The 20,710-nt window shown below is 42.4% G+C and overlaps 2 protein-coding genes across 3 annotated transcripts; both read right to left on the reverse strand.

Moving 5' to 3' along the window:
• Nucleotides 1-103: 103 nt before the first annotated feature.
• Nucleotides 104-18,211, reverse strand: rspry1 (ring finger and SPRY domain containing 1). Of its 2 annotated transcripts, none has more exons than XM_085461132.1 (15): nt 18,069-18,211; nt 16,751-17,369; nt 15,163-15,215; nt 9,724-9,836; nt 8,578-8,704; nt 8,403-8,461; nt 6,768-6,834; nt 6,010-6,141; nt 5,772-5,887; nt 5,540-5,683; nt 5,286-5,397; nt 4,905-5,007; nt 4,608-4,760; nt 2,241-2,345; nt 104-2,135 (listed from the first exon to the last, which is right to left on the reverse strand). In XM_085461132.1, the coding sequence occupies exons 2-15, from the start codon at nt 17,146-17,148 to the stop codon at nt 2,039-2,041; spliced, it is 1,779 nt and encodes a 592-aa protein (XP_085317258.1). In that variant the 5' UTR covers nt 17,149-17,369; nt 18,069-18,211; the 3' UTR covers nt 104-2,038. The 2 variants fall into 2 exon arrangements, with proteins under 2 accessions (XP_085317258.1, XP_085317257.1); XM_085461131.1 differs by having other exon boundaries at nt 17,813-18,211.
• Nucleotides 18,212-18,711: 500 nt separating this feature from the next.
• pierce1 (piercer of microtubule wall 1) lies at nt 18,712-19,756 on the reverse strand. Its single transcript, XM_085465109.1, has 2 exons — nt 19,649-19,756; nt 18,712-19,140 (listed from the first exon to the last, which is right to left on the reverse strand). The coding sequence occupies exon 2, from the start codon at nt 19,128-19,130 to the stop codon at nt 18,804-18,806; it is 327 nt and encodes a 108-aa protein (XP_085321235.1). The 5' UTR covers nt 19,131-19,140; nt 19,649-19,756; the 3' UTR covers nt 18,712-18,803.
• Between the last annotated feature and the right edge of the window lie 954 nt (nt 19,757-20,710).

Consider the following 20,710-nt stretch of genomic DNA (forward strand, 5'->3'; position numbering starts at 1 on the left):
TGCTGTGTGTGTTTAAAAATGTCCACATTTCACAGGCCAGTGGGTAAAATGATCAGTGAGTGTATCAATAGTTTGGTTTTGTAGCAGGAGTCACACAAAAGAATCACATGAACATACATTTATTACAAATGTCACAATCCAGGAAACAATTCTTCAATAAATCACATCTTTGGGAACTCGGGGAGATTTTCCTTTACAGATGTTTTAAATACATTCTCTCTCACACACACACACACACACACACACACACACACACACACACACACACACACACACACACACACACTTTTCACCTCTCACCTCCATGGATAAGGTGCTCCAGGAAACTACAACATAGCAAACAACGACCATACCGGTCTTTTGTCATACCGAGAGATTCTGCTGTTGTCATAAACCGTTCTAGTATCGTGTGAATGATTTTACTGATTTTGTTCATGCAGCATGAAGCATCAACTCCTTCAGAAACTATAAGAACAGGATATATGTAAAATTGCTGTCATTTGAAATGCCATTGGGCGTTTTAAAATTGTACAATACAATTTTACTGAATTATGATTTAACGTACGATTAATTTTGTCACCTGTTTCCAAAATACAAACATAATTCAGTCAACCCAGAGATGCTTCAAGTAAAGGATGGACAGAAAGACAAACACAAGGCAAAAGACAAGAAGAGGGAAGATGAAGAAAAGGGAGCAGGAGTTGTACAGAACCCGCGTTTTTACTCAGCCTGAGCACTTCTGACAAACTTTGCTTTTAACACAAGATCACCAGCAGCGCTGTGACGTGCAGCACGTGAACGATCAATCCACATTTCCTCCTGCAATTCACCGCTCAGCTCGTGAGCCAACATCAGCGTTCAGCCTCATTTTAAGTGACCAACTAAAAACTCTTTTTGTGGACTGAAAAGTGTCAGGTTTGTCATCACAAACCAAAAATCAAACAGCCTCTCAGACAAGCTCGACCCCTGTTCCCCAACTGTTGGCACTAATCAAGTTTTACAGTGTGTGGTGGTGCGAGTACACACTTCCCTTACACTGGTTCTTTAAAATGTGCATTTATAACCGGGAGGAAGAAACCTGACTGCGATCACTTGTATGTGACTTTAATGTAAATTTTAATCCCCACATTCTGTGGTTGCTTTATAAACGAGTAAAGCACAAAAGGGAGGGTCAAATCAATCAGTTCTTATTCAGACAGAAACACGTTATTTCTGCCATTTACTTTCTTTTGGGATTTGCTTTGTAAACTTAATCAGAAAATTGAACTCAAGCGATTAAAGTCAATTAGACAGAGTAGAATCTGAGATTTTAGCCAACAATAGAATGAAAAACCTCCTACTGGGTGATCGATCAGTACAGACGGGAAAGCTGCCCAGGGTTTGAGTGTTGGAGAAAATGAAAATGCTACAGTGAGAACACAATCACTCACGCATCTGTAAGCAAAAAAAGAAAGTAAGACACATTTCAAGTTTGTACCTTCGGTTTAATACTGTACTACAGGCTGCGTTTTCCTCTGTGACCAAGCCCTGTCACGTCTGCAGACGTGTGCATGACGGCGATGGGGTTAAATAGTAGCAGCCTCAGGACTGAAAGCACAAGTGGGGTCCTCGTGATGGAAAGGTTCTTTGTTTTTAAATAGCTTTACACGGGCCTGGAGATAAGAACTCGGTTCTGTCTGTAGCCGAGTTACACGGTCTCTGCGCTTTTATTTGGAAAAAAAAAAAAGTAGAAAGTTTTCTTGGCCCAGCTTCTGCAGCGAGTTGTCAGAAGGATATAAAAGAGGAGATGTAGATAGACGAGGAAAAGCTCCTGGGGGTTCCAGCTGTCGGTTTTTTGCCCCTCCTCTCATCTCCTTTCTTTCATCTATCCACCCCTCCATTGCCGCCATCTCGTCTGACCAGAATTCAGCGTTCTGCCATCATCGCCACACTGTGGCAACGTCCTCGCAGCCCTGTGGGGTAAGAGGGGATTAGAGGAGGAGGAGGAAGCTAAAGGGCTTGTGTGCCTCCGTTTACTGGAGCGAGCGCAGGAAGTGTGTCAGGAGACGTGTGCAATGAGTCTGACGCGGGTCTGGATGTCGTGGCGGCAGAGGGGGCACGTCTCTAACTGTAAGGCACACTCCATACACATACCACTGGGGAAAAGAGACGGGACAAAGTCAGATTGTTCCTGTTTAAGGAGTGAACAAAAATGAACTTGAGTTTCACAGACGTTTTATTGACAGCAGAAGAACACATACCCATGTCCACAGGGCCGCAGCTCTGTGTCGGCCATGACGTCACAACACAGCGTGCAGCAGTTGTCTCGGATGCTAACCTGCCTCATTAAGGCCAGACGCCGGTGTCTAGGAAACACACACACAAATACACACGTGACGTTTCTATACACATGCAGGTGCACCGTCTGCTGGGGTTTGTTCTGTCTAAGGAAAAAGAAGACTGGACACACACACGGACAGTTTTCATGCAATCGTTCCTTCTCTTCACGCCGTCTCCCTTTCCCACAGCGTTCAAAATCGATGTGTGGGGGGAGTGACTGATCAGAGTCATTACACTCATTTAGAGCCATGCATTTCAAGTTCAAAATAATCCCCAATTACCTTACGGTGCTCTGAAACAAGCTGTCTTAACCCCTTTTTTTAATTAAAAAAAATGTTAATTGTTGCATTTTTTGCAAATGTAAAAATAAATCAGTAAATAAAATAAAATCCAGATGTGGAATATGCAACTCAAATGGTTACATTTAGGTTTCTTTTTAAAGGTCACATTTTATGTACATTTTTAGGACGAACAAGCTAACGTTGAGCTGCTGAAGCTCAGCTGACAGATTTTCTGTGGGACAGCTGCTTAATGCGTCATGCTGCCAGTGTTGGGGAGTAACGGAATACATGTACCGCCGTTACGTATTTAAAATACAAAATATGAGTAACTGTATTCCGTAACAGTTACCGTTTAAAAAGGTGGTATTCAGAATACAGTTACTTTGTTGAAATAAATGGATTACACGGCGGTACTTTCCTGTTTCATTTTGTCGCGGGTCAGGACTGTTTGGGTTTTGTTTGACAGCTACGTTCTGTTGTTCCAGGCGGCAGCGTTACGGTTGCCATGGTTACAGGGCGACGCTCTCTCTCTCTCTGCGACTGTGTGTTCCCTGGGTGAGAGAGGCCTTTTCGTTGTTGTTGTTGTGCTAAGCTAACAGGCAGAATGCTACAAGCATAGCTCTAAAGAATGTTGCATCATGGGCAGTGTAGTCCGTGCTGCAGGGAGAATGGACTGCCATACACGTTATGGGTCTGTGAGCGCGAGGAGGGAGAAAAAGGGGAGTGGAAAGGTACGAGTTGTCATCGAGGAAAAACGGGAGCTGGAAGCATGTAAATATAATAATAACCACTGCAGCCAAGAAGAGAGCCTGACGAGCCCAGTTGTAAGTAAGCTATTAAGACTCGACTGTACACCGTGTTCCTGTTTTCCTCCGAAAACAATAAGTTCCGTTGGAGCAGCCTTTCAACGCCTCTCTCTGTCTCTCGCAAGAAAAGTGACCCACACAACACAGTAAAGCTATTTTTCGGCTACGAGCCGACAGGGACCCCGCCGTATTAGTCAGAGGTCCCTTTACTACAGTTCGGAGTCGCGGACCTTCAGTAACAGTAATAAATCACACAGCAATAGTACATTCACGTTGTTGTAAAAAGCACGATAATATATTAAGTAATCCAAAGTATTCAGAATACGTTACTGTCATTGAGTAACGTAACGGAATACGTTACAGAATACATTTTGGGGCATGTAATCTGTATTCTGTAATGGAATACATTTTAAAAGTAACCTTCCCAACACTGCATGCTGCACACGGTGGTGTGGACAGACGCTTGGTTTTTAGATGCAGCCATTTCTATTGCGTCAGTCTTTCCTTCATTTAGCCCGACTGTGTTTCAAAGAAAAGACAAAAACAGAGGAAATGAAAAGCTGTCCATCCTTTTCATTTGTCAGTCAGTGACAGGACACTATAACAAACACCTACATCGAGTCTTTTCTTTGTCCACATTATTTTGCTATTTTTGTTGATGATGTTTTAGAGACGCGATGATCCAACTGTGGTAACGTTCAAGGTCCCGTTGTTGCAACAGATCGCTGCAAAGTTGAGTCAACAACGTCCTGACACAGAGGAACATTAGAGCTTTGTATTAAGCAGCTGTAGCCCGTCTCCATCCTGTCTTATTAAATCAGATATGACATCAGGGTTTCGTTTTTGCTCCACTTTCAGAGTATGGTTGCGTGGTTACACTGAGCCAAGACCGAGCATCTGCCCAGAGCAAAGTTTGACGTGTAGGAGACAAATGCACTGAAGATTTTAATGTTACCGTTGAAATAAAAGTGCTGGTTTGATGCAGCCGACAGACTCTAATGAGAGGTTTAAAGAATGATGAGTGAATGAATTCGTTGTATAAAGCGCTTTGAGTGCTCAGAGTGAAAAAGCTATACAAGAACCATTCAGAGGACAGTTTAGTTACAGCAGATTACACACTGCTTTCCCAACCTCTCACAGCATCATCCAACACCACGAAATAAATAAATAAAATATGTCACGGACCTGTTTCATGTCTTACCTGGGCAGGATGATCTTTTCACTGGGCAGCAGTGAAGCAAAGTCATTGAAGGTGCTGAACTTGACAGAAGGTGGGTGACGGAAAGGCTTGGCCCCGAAGTTAAACTCACACTGCTGGTACGACATGAAGCTGGCTGCCGCAAAGAAGCCGGACCTGGCACAGAGGGGAAGAAAACACGGGGATAAATGAGAGAAAATGTGGAGACACAGAACAAAATAAAGAGAAAAATGAGGAAAGGAGAGGAAGGGAGGAAGTGAAACATGACGAGAGGAGATGACAGACTTTGTGTGGACTCACGTGGCAGATGAGAACACCTGTTTCTCTGGCGGGAGCTGATGTCCGTTCAGGTAAAAGATCATCTGCTTTTTGCTGAGATCCAACAGGAAGCCGATGGCATCTCCTAAAGGGAACGCACACGCAGCAGAATGAAGCTTTGGCGTGCTATTACTGTTATCTGTGTGGGATGTGGGCCAGAGCCTGAATGTTGGCAGTGACAGCGTGGGCGCTAAAAATCACAAAACAGTCACGCCGAAATAACAAAGCTATTTCCAAACACTGGCACTCATGTCATTATAACACAGGTTTCTTAAAATGGGAACATTTGAAAATGTCTTTAAAGTCAGCAAAAAGATGGCAGCAATGCCTGATTATAACTACATGTATGTCAGTACTGCGTACCCTCCTTCCAGCAGGGGTGAGCATGAGGTTTACTGCGAGCGTTGTACCAGATTAGCTGCCTGCAGCCATCGTACGCACACGAGTATTCATCATCTCCTATTCCATAACCTTCCTGTAAAACACACACACACACACACACACACACACACACACACACACACACACAGATTAGGTGGTGCAGTCAACCCAAAGGAGAATATCTCATCAGATTCAGAACACTTTGCTAAGGGCAAACTGTAAAAGTATTCAAGTACATGGTTTAGGAACTTGCTGTCCTTGGTGGCCCATCCGATCTGCATCACCCCCGATGTGATAACCGTCACCTCGTAGTACCAAACGCCCGAATCCACACAGAATGTACAGCGCACGCTCTCAAAGGATGAGGCATCACATCGCGCCTGAAGACAAGAGCAAACAGAAGGAGGTTCAGACTTTTCAGTTACAGTAAAAACTCTGCATCGAATCTGCATTCACACGCAGACTGACCTCGAGTCCAGTCGGGGAGATCTTGAGGTACTCGCTAACATCGTTGCTGTTCAGCATGGCGTTGATATTCGTGAGGTTGACTTTTTCGTAAGTGAACTGACGACCGTCCTTTAGGACTGGATGGAGAAGAGCGGGAGAAAAATGATGGCTTTTCTTTTGTCGGTGACTCAGAGGATTATAATTGGCTCATCTAAGAAACTACACCGGCACAGAACGGGTGAAACATGGGGCTACTCACACAAGTTGTCAAGGCTCCACTGTGCACAAAATCCAACCTGCCTCTTTAGATAGTCAGGATGTTCTGCCCAAGACTCCAGAACAGCCAGACGATCGCTGATCGAAGACTCGGACACAGTCAGCTTGTTCTCGCCTAAGCAAAGGAAACCAGAACGTCTGTGAACCTCGCACAATACGTCACAACCCTGCTGTGTGTAAAAGCATCCCTACACGGGAGGATCTCAATTAGCTGAGCATCAGCAGCTTCAGTGCTGTTTGTGCACCGCATCGAGCTACAGTCGCCCACGTTTCAGGAGCACTCGGAGCAGAATTGACAACACAAATGGGAGAAAACATGTTCAAGAACAAACAGCATCAATAAAACGTGAGCCATTTGAAATGAAGCAAAACAAATCACATGAAACCCTGTCTCTAAACAGACCTCACAGTTCTTTATGCAGTGACTTCAATTAAATATGTAGGGGGCAGCTCAATGCTGACATTTTAGAGAAACTATAAGAAAAGATTTGTAACTGAGACCATTACGTCCTAGTCGTGAAATACAGAGAAGTGGTGGGTTTTAGTGCTATTATGCTTCATCGCTCAGGTAATAAAACTGCTAAACAAAAGCACTCATCTGAATTCTGTGAAACACTAATCGACAGCAGAAGAGCCGTTTACAGCTCCTCGGCTCATTTATCTGATAACACACGTCTTATTTCACCAGCCTAATCGTGAGTCTTCGTTTTTAAACTGGCTTCATATAGTGAGTGAACCTACTTGTCTGAGAGAACTTCTCCAAAGCGATGAGAGCAAACAGCATGACAGTGGGGTGGGCCTCGGAGCTCTGGAGGAACCACAAATATTACACATTCATTTTCCACATATTTCACCAATTAAACAAACCATTAACTTTCATGTTATAATTCAACCTTAACGCTCCCTTGAGTACTTTATAAAAAGTCGCTGCAGTGACGTGATCGCATTCATGTTCGCAGTGGCACAAATACAACCAGTCCAAAGAAACGCACTTATTCCCACTAAATTTGGCCACTTCAATATTGCGTCTGTTGTCTTTGTCAGAAAATGCTGATGTGTTTTGTTGCTGTTGTTAGACCAGCCTGAAATGCGCACTGCAACAGACCCGACTTCTTTATAGCTCTGACAAAACTTGGTGACGCAGTGTCACAGAAAACAGTGCAGCTCTTATCTAATAAACAGCGAGAGCGATCCCAGCAGATGTAGCAGAGTGGTGTCCACATCTTTATAGTCCACCGTCTCTGCCGTGCATCATCGGGGATTGGGCTGCTCGACGTGATTGGACCTTACCAGACTTCGTTTTAAGTAACCTGAAGCTTTCTCACTGTTCTTGCAAGTAGAATGTTACCCTAGGGCTGCTCAATTAATCAAATTTTAATCACGATTACGATCTGGGCTTTCAACGATCATTAAAAATGACTGAGCCGATTATTAGCCCCTCCCTCGTGCTTTACTCTCGCGCTGCTCCATGTGGCAAATCGAGCGCACCTCTCTGCATTTCGAACACGTGTCACAACAATTAAGAGCAGCGGTCTCCAACCTTTTTTGCGCCACTGACCGGTTTATGCCCGACAATATTTTCATGGACCGGCCTTTAAGGTGTCGCGGATAAATACAACAAAATAAAACTAGTACCGGTACCGAAAAAAAGAAGATTTATTCATAACACACGTGAAAAGACCCAGGAAAACCGAGTTAACGATAAAACGATAACAAAATAACGCTGAAAACCGATAAAAACCCTGAAAACTATACATTTCACACCTGAGCCTCAACTCTCGCGGCCCGGTACCAAACGACTCACGCACCGGTACCGGTCCGAGGCCCGGGGGTTGGGGACCGCTGATTAAGAGGACCCGAGGGAAGCTCGGAAAGCTGAGCAGAAGTTATTTGGAGAGGAGAGTGACTGCTGTTGGTTGTAAAGAGGTAAAAAAAACTTGAGTGGTGTGGAAACATTATGGGTTCAGTCAGACGTGGATCAAGTAGACACAGTGTGTAAACTTTGCTACAGTGTAGCTGCACCACAGAGCAACACTGCAAAGTTCACTAAACACAGACGTTTACATTTTTCATTTATTTCTTATACTGCAAACATTTGCACTGTTATCAGTATTTGCACTATTTTATATTATTTTTTAAAGTCATTATTCAACACATTGTTAAATAAATATTGTCAAATAATCGAGATGATTATCGTGATTATCATTTTTGCCATAATCGAGCCGCCCTAGGTTACCCGGTGTTATAGAGCTCCGTCTGAAGGATAATAAAAGCTCTCGGACCACAAGGCATCAGCAAATTGTAGGCAATGTGCAACAGTGTCATTCGTGCAGCATACCACACACTAAACAACACCGCGTGTCAAGGTCTGCTCACCAGGCTCTCTAGAAGGTATTCAAGGGTTCCAGGGCTCAACAACCCAATACTGGGCAATCCTACAAAATAAAAGGTGTTGTAAGAAACAGGGCAAACGTTGGTCTTTCTTTAGGTTTATTGAAAACATAAAAATACCAAAAATTAAACACAAATAAACCAGAACTGTGGACTGTACCGGCTAGCTTCTCTGCCAGGCATCCCAGAACCGCAGTGGTGTTTCTGTGTTTAGCGGGGTTTAGAGCGTCTTGTTGTGCAACGGCTGAACTCAGACTCAACATGTCCGAGAGTTTCTGGAGAGCATCCTGAACAGAAAAGGAAAACTTCAGCGAGGATCATTCATTGTTTCTCCAAACAACCTAAAGTCAAGCACCACAGAAAGCTGGAACGCTTCTGTTTTAAACATTTAAAAACACTTCCATGATCCTGACAGATGATGCTACAAGGACATAAACCAGGATTATTCCATGCACAGTTGGCGCAGAGCACCCACAATTTCTATTCTAAGATTGTACTGATTGAGTCTTAGGGCCCCGTGATCGGAAGGTCAGGGGTTTGATTCCCCTGAACGGCTACCCTGAGGTACCCCTGAGCAAGGTACCGTCCCTACACACTTCTACCCAGGCGGCCAATGGCAGCCCACTGCTTCACTGAGTGAATGGGTTAAATGCAGGAAGGAATTTTCCCACAGGGATCAATAAAGTACACTTTATTATTATTATTACATGATATTGTGTGAAATATAAGTTCCACTGGATTCACTGCATTTCTGTGGGATACTGTGAGGAGCTCACTCTGTTCAGAGTGTAACGGTACGGCCTCTGTCCCCACATCACTGATCATGGAAGCAGCAGGCACATTTTATTTGTTCAAAGAAGTTTAAAAAAAAGGTTGTGGGTGAAGGGGGGGATCGGAGGGAAAAAACAAAAAAGTTTTAGCTGAATGAGCACTTGTTGTTCTACACAAGATTAATCTATCCTGGACAATAATAACAATAACTGTGATTTCATTTTTATCATTTCTAATTAATAGAAATGATAAGAAATCTACAAAAATAGCTGCACTTCCTTTAATCTGTGTGACTTGAGCGAAAATCGAAACTAATGATTTAAAATGCTGCTTCCAAATATAAACGAGCATCATTTTAACTGAAACATATGCGCAGAGAAATGTGAGTGAGCGAGCGTCATCAAAATACAGAAAAGGGGAAAGAACAAGTCAAAGATTGTTATTCTGATTAGAGCTGCAGTCAAACAGAAAGGCCAAGGAACGGCAGATTTAAGATCACATCCATTACTTCCTAGGTTAAAGGTCAGATTGATACCTTGGTGGGTAGAGGACACTCATCCAGGAGAAGTGTGATCACTGCAGGGCCTAGTGGATCATCCAGTGGAATCACTCGTATCAGAGACTGGACAACCTCCAGCCAGCCGTCATCTAAGAGAAAACAAGAAACTTTCAACCGAGATTTTGTATCACTTTTGTTATTTTACACTGTTGGTTTTTGGTAATCTGCCTCCTTGAGAATCAAAAGATTCGTCATTGTCATTAAGCAGTCACACAACATAATTCTGTATGATAGTTCTCAGCTTAAAACACAGAAAGACTTCAAATAAATAAATACACACAACAGGGAAACGAATAAAGAGGCAGCATTGTAGCCGCACGTTTTAAAGTGCAGGAGTCCAGTGCATGGCCCGAGGTGCCTGCATGCGTGCGTCTGTTGGTTCTTGCTTCAGTGGTCCTATACCGTCCTCCAGAAAGAACAGGGACAAAGTTTATCACCAGGTGGGCGGAGTCTACAGCTAGCTTTCCTTCTGGACATGGCCAGCATACACTGGATCCAGATCTGGGAGAGACCGTCCCATAAAGCCCTATGTTTTTCTCACTAGCCTGGCCAAGTCCTTTCTGTCCTGTTTCATGCAGCTGCCATACTCTTACACTAAGACACAAGATGCTTTTCTATTGTGGTTCTGCAACAATTCGCCAGCAGCCTTGAAGGAAGCCCAGTTAGTTTAACCTCTTAAGCACCCAAATAAGGGTGCAAAAGGGAGGAGATTGCGGAGATCATAAAGCCGCTGGGGGCTTAACAGGTTAAGCTTTCTGGGGAAAAAAGAGCCTTTGCTGGTCCTTCTCTACCAGGCGAGATGTAAATTAAGGCACAGGCCAGGTCAGCCGTGGCATGAATGCCCTAGATCTTACGGTTCTTTACCTGCTCTACCTCACGGTAGTGAGCATGTGGTGTCTTCCAAAATACATAATTAAAATCTAAGGTGCAATTATTAAATGGTCCCACAAGATTTTGCCTCATTTTCTGATGTATTCAGCTAGAACAGAGTTGCACACAGATGCTGTTTGGATACTGGCATTATATAGTTGACACTCGTGTTCTGTCTGTAGGGCAAACCAGCCGTCATTGAGCCCACACTAGCAAAAGTAGCAGCACACTTCTTGGTCTCTTTTCTGAGACTTGTTTGTTCATTTGTACAAGGTGTATTTAATCTGGCTCAAATTCCATGATTTGCCCATTTCATCTGAATGATCTCCAGTGAGATGTTTCTGAAAGGAGCAAGTATCTGTGGACTGACGATGCTGGTTGGAAAATTAAAACTAAGAAAAAGAATAAAACAGTCAACACTGTGTGAAATCAATGAGCATGTCTGGGTTGTTTTTCACATAAACTCTTAAATAATAAATACTAAGTGCAAAATATAAATTCCTTTCACAGCTGCTGTTAAAGCCTCATCCAAGCAAAGCTTCCTCTGCTGTTTCTCTCACAAGGAAAGAAGATGTTTGAGTATAAATCCGTGCTCACCAACATAACCCTCGGTTGTGAGTATAATACGCAGCCTACTAAAGCATGCATTTCCTGCCCATTAGGTGACTCAGTGAGAAATCCTTTCTGTAATAGCACTCATGAAAGCCAACTATCTTATGAATAATTTACATTGCTTGCACGTGTCAAACAGAAAGTGACTGGCTAGCTGACTGATTTGCTTCTTGGCTGGACTCAGGGTTCAGGACTGCAAGCTAATACCCAGCTTGGCTGCTGTCAAGCCACACAACACCAAGCCTTGTGAGCGTCAAACACCATATGTGCATGACACCAGGCTTGTGCAAGAATTCACAAGGTACCGCATACACATCCAAACACTGCACGCCTCAAGCAAATGTGAGGGCATTTGCTTGAAGCACAACAAAAAGAATTCAACAGAAACATCAAACTAGCACAAAATTATTCCATAAATAAAACTCACTAGATTGGGGTAAAAGTGTGAACTCTAATACATTATGTATGTGGGATAAATCACGACTGTGTCCCTTCCCCAAATGATGAACTGCTCCCCTCAGGCTGGGCAAGCTGGAGTACATATGCTGAGGAAGCAACCTTAGCTCGGGACTGCTGCAGTCCCACTCCTCTGCTCACATTCAGTCCACTCAAACCTGATCGTGCAGGTTTTGCGTATTTTGGTCAAAACTGTGCTTACTGTTAACAAGAGATTGCACAACCCAGACCAGTTTTGAACACTACAAATTGCACAATTGAAGCGTGCATGCACACTTATCTGAATAAGGGAGATGATACATCAATTCAAGACAAACAAACGGGGACTGAAAAATGACTAGAAGAAACAGGCCACAACTGGTGGGAGTCAAGCTCATACACTGAGCAGATCTCATCCAAGTGCTAATGCATGGTGTCATCTAGGGCTGCTCAATTAATCGAATTTTAATCACGATTACGATCTGGGCTTTCAACGATCATTAAAAATGACCGAGCCGATTATTAGCCCCTCCCTCATTTATCCGCGACACCTTGAAGGCCGGTCCGTGAAAATATTGTCGGGCATAAACCAGTCCGTGGCGCAAAAAAGGTTGGAGACCGCTGATTAAGAGGACCCGAGGGAAGCTCGGAAAGCTAAGCAGAAGTTATTTGGAGAGTGACTGCCGTTGGTTGAAAAGAGTTAAAAAAAAAAAAAACTTCAGTGGTGTTGCACACTATTTTATATTATTTTTTAAAGTCATTGTTAACCCTTTAAAGCCGGTCAGAGCAGCACGCTCCTATTTTTAAATCCCTGTAGAATCTGAACCGTGTAAGCTAGCACAATAATTTGTTTTGCACATGAAACCGGAGGAGTTGTACTTACATCTTATGACATCAGCTTGTCCTCGGTCACGGTTTTGTTCCACATATAGCTTTGCAAAAATTGCATAAAAAGCGCTTGCAGGAACAAAAACATAATATTCCAGAAACACGCTTTGCCGATCCATCAGCTGTTCGTAACACTTCCCACAGTGAAATGATGCACATGCTGTTTTCTTTGCAAATTTGCATCATAGGATTGTTTTTTGTTTTTCCTGCAGTATATAAAAATTGCTGTATCTCCAAAATAAAACTATGAAGACACTCAAAATAAATTTCCTGTGGTGGGAAACTATTTTTTGCAACTTTATTGTATTTAAAGTTTTGAGGGATAAGCCTCTTAAACTTCTCCAAGTAGAAATGTATGTAAACAAAACAAAAGCGATTTTCAAATTTTTTTGTAGTTTATTGCACTTTTTTGAATTTTATGTAATTACTATGCACTTAATGCATACATACTGTTAGCTGCACTTCCTGACCACTAGCATAATCTCACCAAGACTTTGTACTGGGGAGCAGGTTTAAGACCAGGTAATGTCTGATCCAGTGGCACCTTGCATTCGTTTCTCACGAGCACCTCTGTTGGGCAACTCTTAGACGAGGCGAGAGCTGCAGCGCATGTGGGAAAGCTTTAGAAGGATAAAGCCATTGTCACACATACGGGGTCTTTTCTGACAGATAAAGCAAACTCTGCTCCTGAATTGCCACGAAATGGTAACCAGTCAGTATGATGTCTAGAAGTGCGCATTTTAGAATACCACAGGTAAATTTGGAGCAAGCAAGTTTTCAAATAGTCCAGATTAGAGCTGGGCGATATGAGATTTTTTCATATCACAATATGTTTTTTTCATTTCAGGCGATAACGATATCTATCACGATATCAGCCAAATAACTATATTTGTAAGATTTAAATGTGCCGTTGCTCACAAGTAAAATGTGAAATAATCAGCAGCTTGTTTTTATTTAAATATTTATTTCCCATAATAAGTTCAACAGGGTAGATGTACTGAAGGAACATGAGACTTTTTCAGATAAATAAAGGCAAATATTGCAAACTACACAAAAGGCAGCCGCTAAAGCGTTTAAGTTTCAAAATAGAACAAACGAAACAGACTAAATTGTCAATTCCACTTAGAAACAAAATATTAATTCTAAAAATAAATCTTAGTTTGTTTTACAGAAGAACAGACAAAACTGACTAACTTTTGTCAATATCAAATAAACTGAGAACTAAAAGGAAATTCTCAATCTCTCCTTGTTGTATAGCTGAGCTTTTCAAACAGTTTTAACAGTTACTTTAGTCTGACAAAAGCCGAATGACGAATTAGCGCTTCCAGTCAGAGACTGAGGCTACGTCCACACGTACACGGGTATTTTTGAAAACGGAGATTTTCGGTTTTCGTTTTAAAAAATAATCCCGTCCACACATAAAGGCAGAAATGAAGGAAAACGCTGCTATGAACATGCCAAAGCAGCAGGTGGCGCTAGATTCCTAACCGTGCCGAAATGTTGGCCAATCAGAAGTCTAGAAGCCTCGGTGGGAAAAAGTAAACAAAGCTGGGGCATAGAAGCAGAACCGAGTCGTAAGTGTGGACGGACAGTAACTGTGTGTATATGTAAGCATTTAAACACTGCAGAGAGTAGAATTAACAGTAACAGTATTGTAGAAATTCATTTCACCGAAACAATAACGTGGCGCAGTGTGACGCATGCACCAGTTTATTGCATTTCCAGACTTGCTTTCGGCACAATTTACAGTGCACGCTACTCTGTTTTTTGTCAGACTTGAAATAGCCGAAATACCTTCACACTACGGAACTTCTATGGCTCTTCCGTTCGACAATCTCTCCGGCGTTGGAACCGTCATCTGTTTTCTCTTCGGTCACACTCGGTTGATTTTTCTAGTCGGCACACTCATTTCCTCCATTACCCGCTGGCTGCTTCCCAAACAAACACACGTGCGGCTTGGCACTTGTGCTGTACGTAACAAGTCACGCGACGTGACGCTGCGGCTGTGATTGGTTCGGCTCTGCGCTACTTAATTTGGATTGGCTGACCTTTTAAAAAAAAAAAAAAGAGGACAAGAGCGGCGAGGTCTATCGCGATAGCTTAATTTCTCTATCGAGTAAAAGTTATATCGCGATACATATCGTTATCGTTCTATCGCCCAGCTCTAGTCCAGATATATCAAAGCAGAAAAACATCTACTGAGTTCAATGCACTGTAATGATACTTCCTTAGCACTTCTCATAAACAACTCAGACATTGAGCCTGAGGGGGGGGAAGGGAAAGCATATGCACACAGGACTGTTAATTCCTGGAACTCCTCTCTAGTCACTAATAAAGATAAACCCTCTCGATATTAGAGAAATGGGTTCATTTGACAAACCAAGAAATGTTTTTGTCACCTTATCATATCGTGTTTTCATCACAGAGCAAGTGTTCCTTCTTTCACACATCTGATAACCTTTGAACCAACAATAAAAGCTCTTATGTCACACAGAGCCACACTTCTTCACATTTTTAAAGAACACCGACGTGCCAGAGTGGTGTTTGTTTGCTGTGTGGCTTCATGTTTTGTGTTGAGCATGTGAACGTGTTTCAGAGAAGTTTCCTTACCCGTCTCTGCCATCTCATGCAGCGTGATCATGGAGTAAGGAGGCTCTTGATCACTGAAAAACAAGGCAGGGTTTTTTGTTTTACATCTTTTTCACTTTACCCAAAAATAACAAACTTGCGCGTGCACAATTAACACAAATGTAGTGATGCTCACTAAAAGCACTCAACCAGCCAAAGTGTTTGTGACCCTGTGATCACAGCATCTGGAATAATATCAACAAATGACTCATGTCTTTGTGCGTTTCTGTGATCACAGTAATGGATATGGACAACAGTGTTATCCTGTGGAGAGGCTGAAGCGAGTGTATAGTTACGATGTATCTGGTTCAGTGGATGTAACTGATGATAACGCTTCTGTTACCATTACTTATTGTAGCTGATCCCAAAAAAATCAAACCCACTATCACTATAGCCAGCCACAGACTCGGCTTAATTCTCAGATTTCCTACCATTACTTAGTAATACTGCAAGTGAGATGTCCTTCATTAATTAGTCATATTGTTTGCACACTGTTGGAATAATGTTTTAAACACAGCCATTTTCAAACTGAGATTATGCAATAGTATTTTAAGTCTACTTTATTTTGCCAATACATTGATTTTAAGACAAACAGTGAACCTCTAAAACACTGTTAGTCCGATTTTTTGCAGCTTATTGTCGATTCATACATGTACTGTTATCCTGAAGAGGTTTAGTTGTGTGGCAACACGCTGTTAAAACAGATGTCAGTGATGTTAAATGAAAAATCTGGAAATAAAAAAAAAAAAAAGGGCAACTGAACAAGTGGCTGAATCAGACAGAACGTGCTGAAGCCAACATCAAACCACCGAGAGGCTGTGATGGAAAATCTGTTCTGTTGCTTTAGGTACAAACTGAGATGTCTGTACAGAAGGCTTTTAAACACGATGAAAGAAGAGTTAATAAAGACACCGTGGCTGTTATTTGGTGTATACTAAGAGACAGTTGCACAGATCTGTGACAACAGTCCCAGTGGACAGTAAAATCTCTCTTTTCTGATTATCTACAATCACAAGGAAATCAGTTTTCCTTGGGAGCATCTCTTCTTATTGCATGAACTTCAGAAACATGACTCACTATACTACGCCTCAAAATGCAAGTTGGTTCTTCAACGACAACAAATACGTGGAGGAGGTGGCACGGGCTTATGGGTTCTACTTATTCAAAGCCACAGGTTCTACAAATTAATGCTTGCAACTGCAGCTCAGGGCTCTTAATCACCTTTGTTTTAAGCAGGCTTTTGTGTGAAAGTATTGATTTTTTTCATGAATAAGCTGCAGCTGCATGCTTTATTATTAATCTTTTCTTTATGAAAGATCCCAATTTCCTGAAAAAAAGAATAACTCCCCAGTTTATTGTTATAATACCACAAGAATAACACTGAACCCTAATTGACACCTAATTGTTAACCCACTGTTAACATTATAGGTTGACGTTATTTAAAAAAAAACCAAAAAAAAAACCCCAACAAGAATTAGGATAGACAGAATTTAAGAGCTGTAGACCAAGAACACCCTAAGTTTTCATTTTGTTGAGCTTATTGAATAGTTGTTGGCATTTTCCAACTTACTTGTCTACAAGTGTCCTGATGACAGCCAGCGTGTCCAGCACCAGGCCATCTACATTCTGCTTTTTCCGTCTCGGCTCATGAGGCCCTCGACCTCGACGAGGTGGCCTGACCGGGTCCCTGGGCCGACTGCTCCGAGCCTCTGCGGCGTCAGCACCCACACCTGCACTGTGATCCACCCGCCTAGCTTGTCCTCGGGTTGCTCTCGATGAACCATGATGTTGGTCCTCTAAGTCACTATCTTCTCGACATACACAGCTATTACCCATGGTTCCAGAGTTGGAGACCAAACTGGCAAGTGTTTCCCAGAATGGATGAAGGGACTTTGAGGAAGAGAGGAAGAGCAGAACCTGTACAAGGCTCCTGCAGGCACAGAAAGTAATCCAGGTGGCTACTATCATATCATTTGGAGAGCTTGGTTTTGGGGGGTTCTTGTCCCTGTGGGCTGGGTGGGGCCAGCGCAAAAGACCATACTGTTGCCAAGCAGAGACTTGTGTGGGACTAGTGATAAATGGCTACTAAAATGAACCAGAAAAGGTCTGGTGATGCAGCCAGGAAAGCTCGGAACATCACAGGCAACCAAAGGCTTCAGTCAACCTCTCATCCAGGACTGGATGGATCGCTGTGAAGGCAACACAAACACAAAACAGAAAGCCTTTAGCTCAGCTGCTTACTCAATCTGTCAGTGCCGCCAGCAGCAAATATTTAGACTTGCGGAAACGACACACCCCGTACGATAAATGTCAGCAGATTACAGAAGTTAATTATTGAAATTAAACATGACTCCCCTTTCTCTCAAACAAAAGCGCCACTAAACGACGTTCAGTTGTTTCAATCTATAGCTGTGCTGCTCAATTAAAAAGGCACAGTGTATCACACGGAGCAACTAAACGATGACACATTTTAGTATTGTTGACAAACAAGAGCTTTTCAGTTAGCTGACTTGCAAGCTAGCCACCCACAAAGCAAGCAGTTGTCACGTTAAAAAGGAAACTCAAGTTTCCCGAACTTGTTCTTATCATTAAAAGCCACAATGGTTCCATTTTGAACTAAAGACATACTTACGGTGCTATCTTGTAAAACAAACACCATTCAAAGCGCAGTCGAGCCAGACAAAAGTAGTTAACAAACCAGAAGGCTAACAAGGTAGCTGCGTTGTGTATGAGCTAGCCTCCGAGCTGTTAGCTTCGATAGCTGGACCCTCCTCCGATTCTCCCGTCGGACTACACAAGTTAGGTAACGAGAGGAACAACAAGCTGAGCGTGGTACTCGGGTATCAGGACACATTTACACCACCCGTCTATATTCCGCCGTAACACACCTTCGCTGAAGTAAAACAGCAACACGGTCATAGCGTACACATTTTAAACGACGCTACTAAGGAGAGCTAGCTGGTCGCTAAGTTCCGTAGCGCTGCCAGCTAAAAGGTTGGTCATCGTCAGCTGTGGATGCGAAGGCGAGACTGGAGGAGAAGGGAGGATTTTTCTCTCTAATGTTACGTGAACATAGGAGTTCTGCCTGATGGTTTTACTTTTTCTCTTAAAACGTGTATGAGGAAATAAGAAATATATGAATTAATTTGTTAATTTTAAAAGGAAATTGATTGCGCAACACAAAGTTCAAAGAATTAAAGAAATGGCATGCTACACCTGAGTTCAGTACAGCAGAGCGGGACTATAAGACTAGTAACCTTTAAATTTGTACACATTTTATTCGTTCAGCCTGAAACATTTACTAAAGCGACCTCCCCCCCCCCCCCCCCTTCAAAAAAAAAAAAGAAAGAAAGATTTCTTTTTTTTTTACTCTCCGAAACATCAATTAAGGATATTTTATCTATTTAGTAATGCCAGATGGACTACCTATGTGTTTATAATTCATCTGAGATTCAAAATAATATATACATATAATATTAACAGGTTAAGACAAATAAATCAAACGCCTAGGAAAACAAAAACATCAACACACATGCTAAACAATGTCATTTAATTTCACACATGTGCAGATATTGAATACTGCAGTCGTTACATTTGAGATTTATGCTTTTTTTTTTTTTTTCTCAAAAGACATGTCCTGCAAAGCAGTCACACACCCTGCTGCGGTCCAGGGATGTATTAAAGGAGTAGTTCCGATACATCCCGGTCTTCCTCAGCACTTCGGTGAACCTTTGTGATTTGGGGTGGAAAGTGCACGGAGAGCTTTCAAAGGTTGGAGGGAGGCGACCGTAGTCGGCGGATGTGGTCTTATACATGATGCTTTCGAGCTTTGTTCCCCCTGCAGACATCAGATCTTTTGCTTGTGGAGTAATCACGCAGGTAAAAACTGGGTTTCCGGGACTGGTTGATGTTTTGGCATCTTCTGCCTGCTGCTCTGGAGAAACAGGCATTGTTGATCTTCTATTAAAAAAGGAGGGGGAAACGATTTAGGAGATTATTTACACATTTACATTAAATGGCCTGTATTTATATAGCGCTTTTCTAGTCCCTGAGGACCCCGAAGCGCTTTACATATCCAGTCATCCACCCATTCACACACACATTCACACACTGGTGATGGCAGCTACATTGTAGCCACAGCCACCCTGGGGCGCACTGACAGAGGCGAGGCTGCCGGACACTGGCGCCACCGGGCCCTCTGACCAGGTGTATATGGACTCACTAATGGTCAATGGAGAGTTGCATATAGCGGGTATTAGTTTTACACGGATTTAAGATTATATATATATATTTCAGTGATTACAGTTAAATTATTTTCGAGCATAGAGCGGTCCAGCGATCTTTGTGATTCATGTCTATTCATTTCTTTTAACTTCACTATCTAGCGCTAAATTTCGCGCCACTGGGTTTTTTATTGCTTGACTGAAGCGTTTTTGTTTCCAAACTACGATGTGATTCATATAATTACCTTAGATTCGTGAACTCAACAAAATACACCGACTGGTCACGGGTTGAAGACAGAGAAACATGTGGTTACCATAGCAATGACGACCCAGGCGCTTGACCTCACATAATCTCACGAGACTTTCAAAGAAAGCGCGAGAGGATGGGGCTCCGACTCTTTTGTACTGGAAAAAAAAGACTCTGTCATCAGCAGCTGGACATAGTTTAAAGAAATAATTACAGCTACTGACAGATATTGGCCCTGGCAAAAAAAAAACAAAAAAAACCAAAACGTAATAACTTGCCTATATTTCCGAACTTTGGTTCAAATCTACCTTAAAATATTTAATAGTATCCCCCAGCTCGCTATACTAATAATTAACATTCAAGTATGAGCACTATTTTCCATCAGGTACCTTAAACACAGCACCACCTTATTCCTCTCTTCAAACATCTCCCTGAACTCATACAAGAGTCTCATATGTCAGATGTAATGCTGCTAACTGCCTCCTCTCAGACATGCTCTGGACAGTCTCACAAGCAAACACTAATCAGAGTAAACCAAGTTATATCACAACATAAAGAGGCCTGATTAGAAGACTGAGAAGAAGAAAAATACAGATTAGATGTGAAAAGCAGGTTTTTTTGCTTTGCTGTCAGAGATAAAAATCAGGCAGTCTGGCGGTCAAATAAAGGAAGACATAAAAAACAACAATAACAAGAAACCAAAAGAAACCACAGTGTGTGGTCACTGTTTGATATTGCATGATCTTAAGTGCAAAATGATCATTGGAGAAAGAGTGACGGTATGTGTTGCTCACCAAAATATAGAACATACCACAACCCATGGGGCACTAAATAACCATAGACACACATGCATGCATGCATGTGGTAGAAGACAGAGACATGAAACTCAACTAATCGTCACTTTAAATATGTGGGAGGGCTGTGACAAAGCAAGGACTTGAATGGTGACTGACCATTTTCTGCATACAGTTTTTGGGTCCCAATGATCAGTGAATCAGGTCATTTAGATAATACTCTAAAATAACTCCTGATGGGCTAAACTTGCCTTCAGGTGGCATAC

This window comes from Copadichromis virginalis, linkage group LG7 (genome assembly GCF_057382275.1).
Source record: "Copadichromis virginalis isolate Kocher_CV1m ecotype Utaka linkage group LG7, C_Virginalis_male_GT1.1, whole genome shotgun sequence".
Classification (NCBI taxonomy): domain Eukaryota; kingdom Metazoa; phylum Chordata; class Actinopteri; order Cichliformes; family Cichlidae; genus Copadichromis; species Copadichromis virginalis.

Coding starts and splice junctions, on each gene's coding strand:
- rspry1 (XM_085461132.1), bottom strand. CDS start 17,148: ATGATAGTAGCCACCTGGATTACTTTCTGTGCCTGCAGGAGCCTTGTA. Junction 8,705..9,723: donor AGTGTCCTCTACCCACCAAG/GTATCAATCTGA, acceptor TTTTCTGTTCAG/GATGCTCTCCAGAAACTCTC. Junction 5,888..6,009: donor GTGGAGCCTTGACAACTTGT/GTGAGTAGCCCC, acceptor TTCTCCATCCAG/TCCTAAAGGACGGTCGTCAG.
- pierce1 (XM_085465109.1), bottom strand. CDS start 19,130: ATGCCTGTTTCTCCAGAGCAGCAGGCAGAAGATGCCAAAACATCAACC.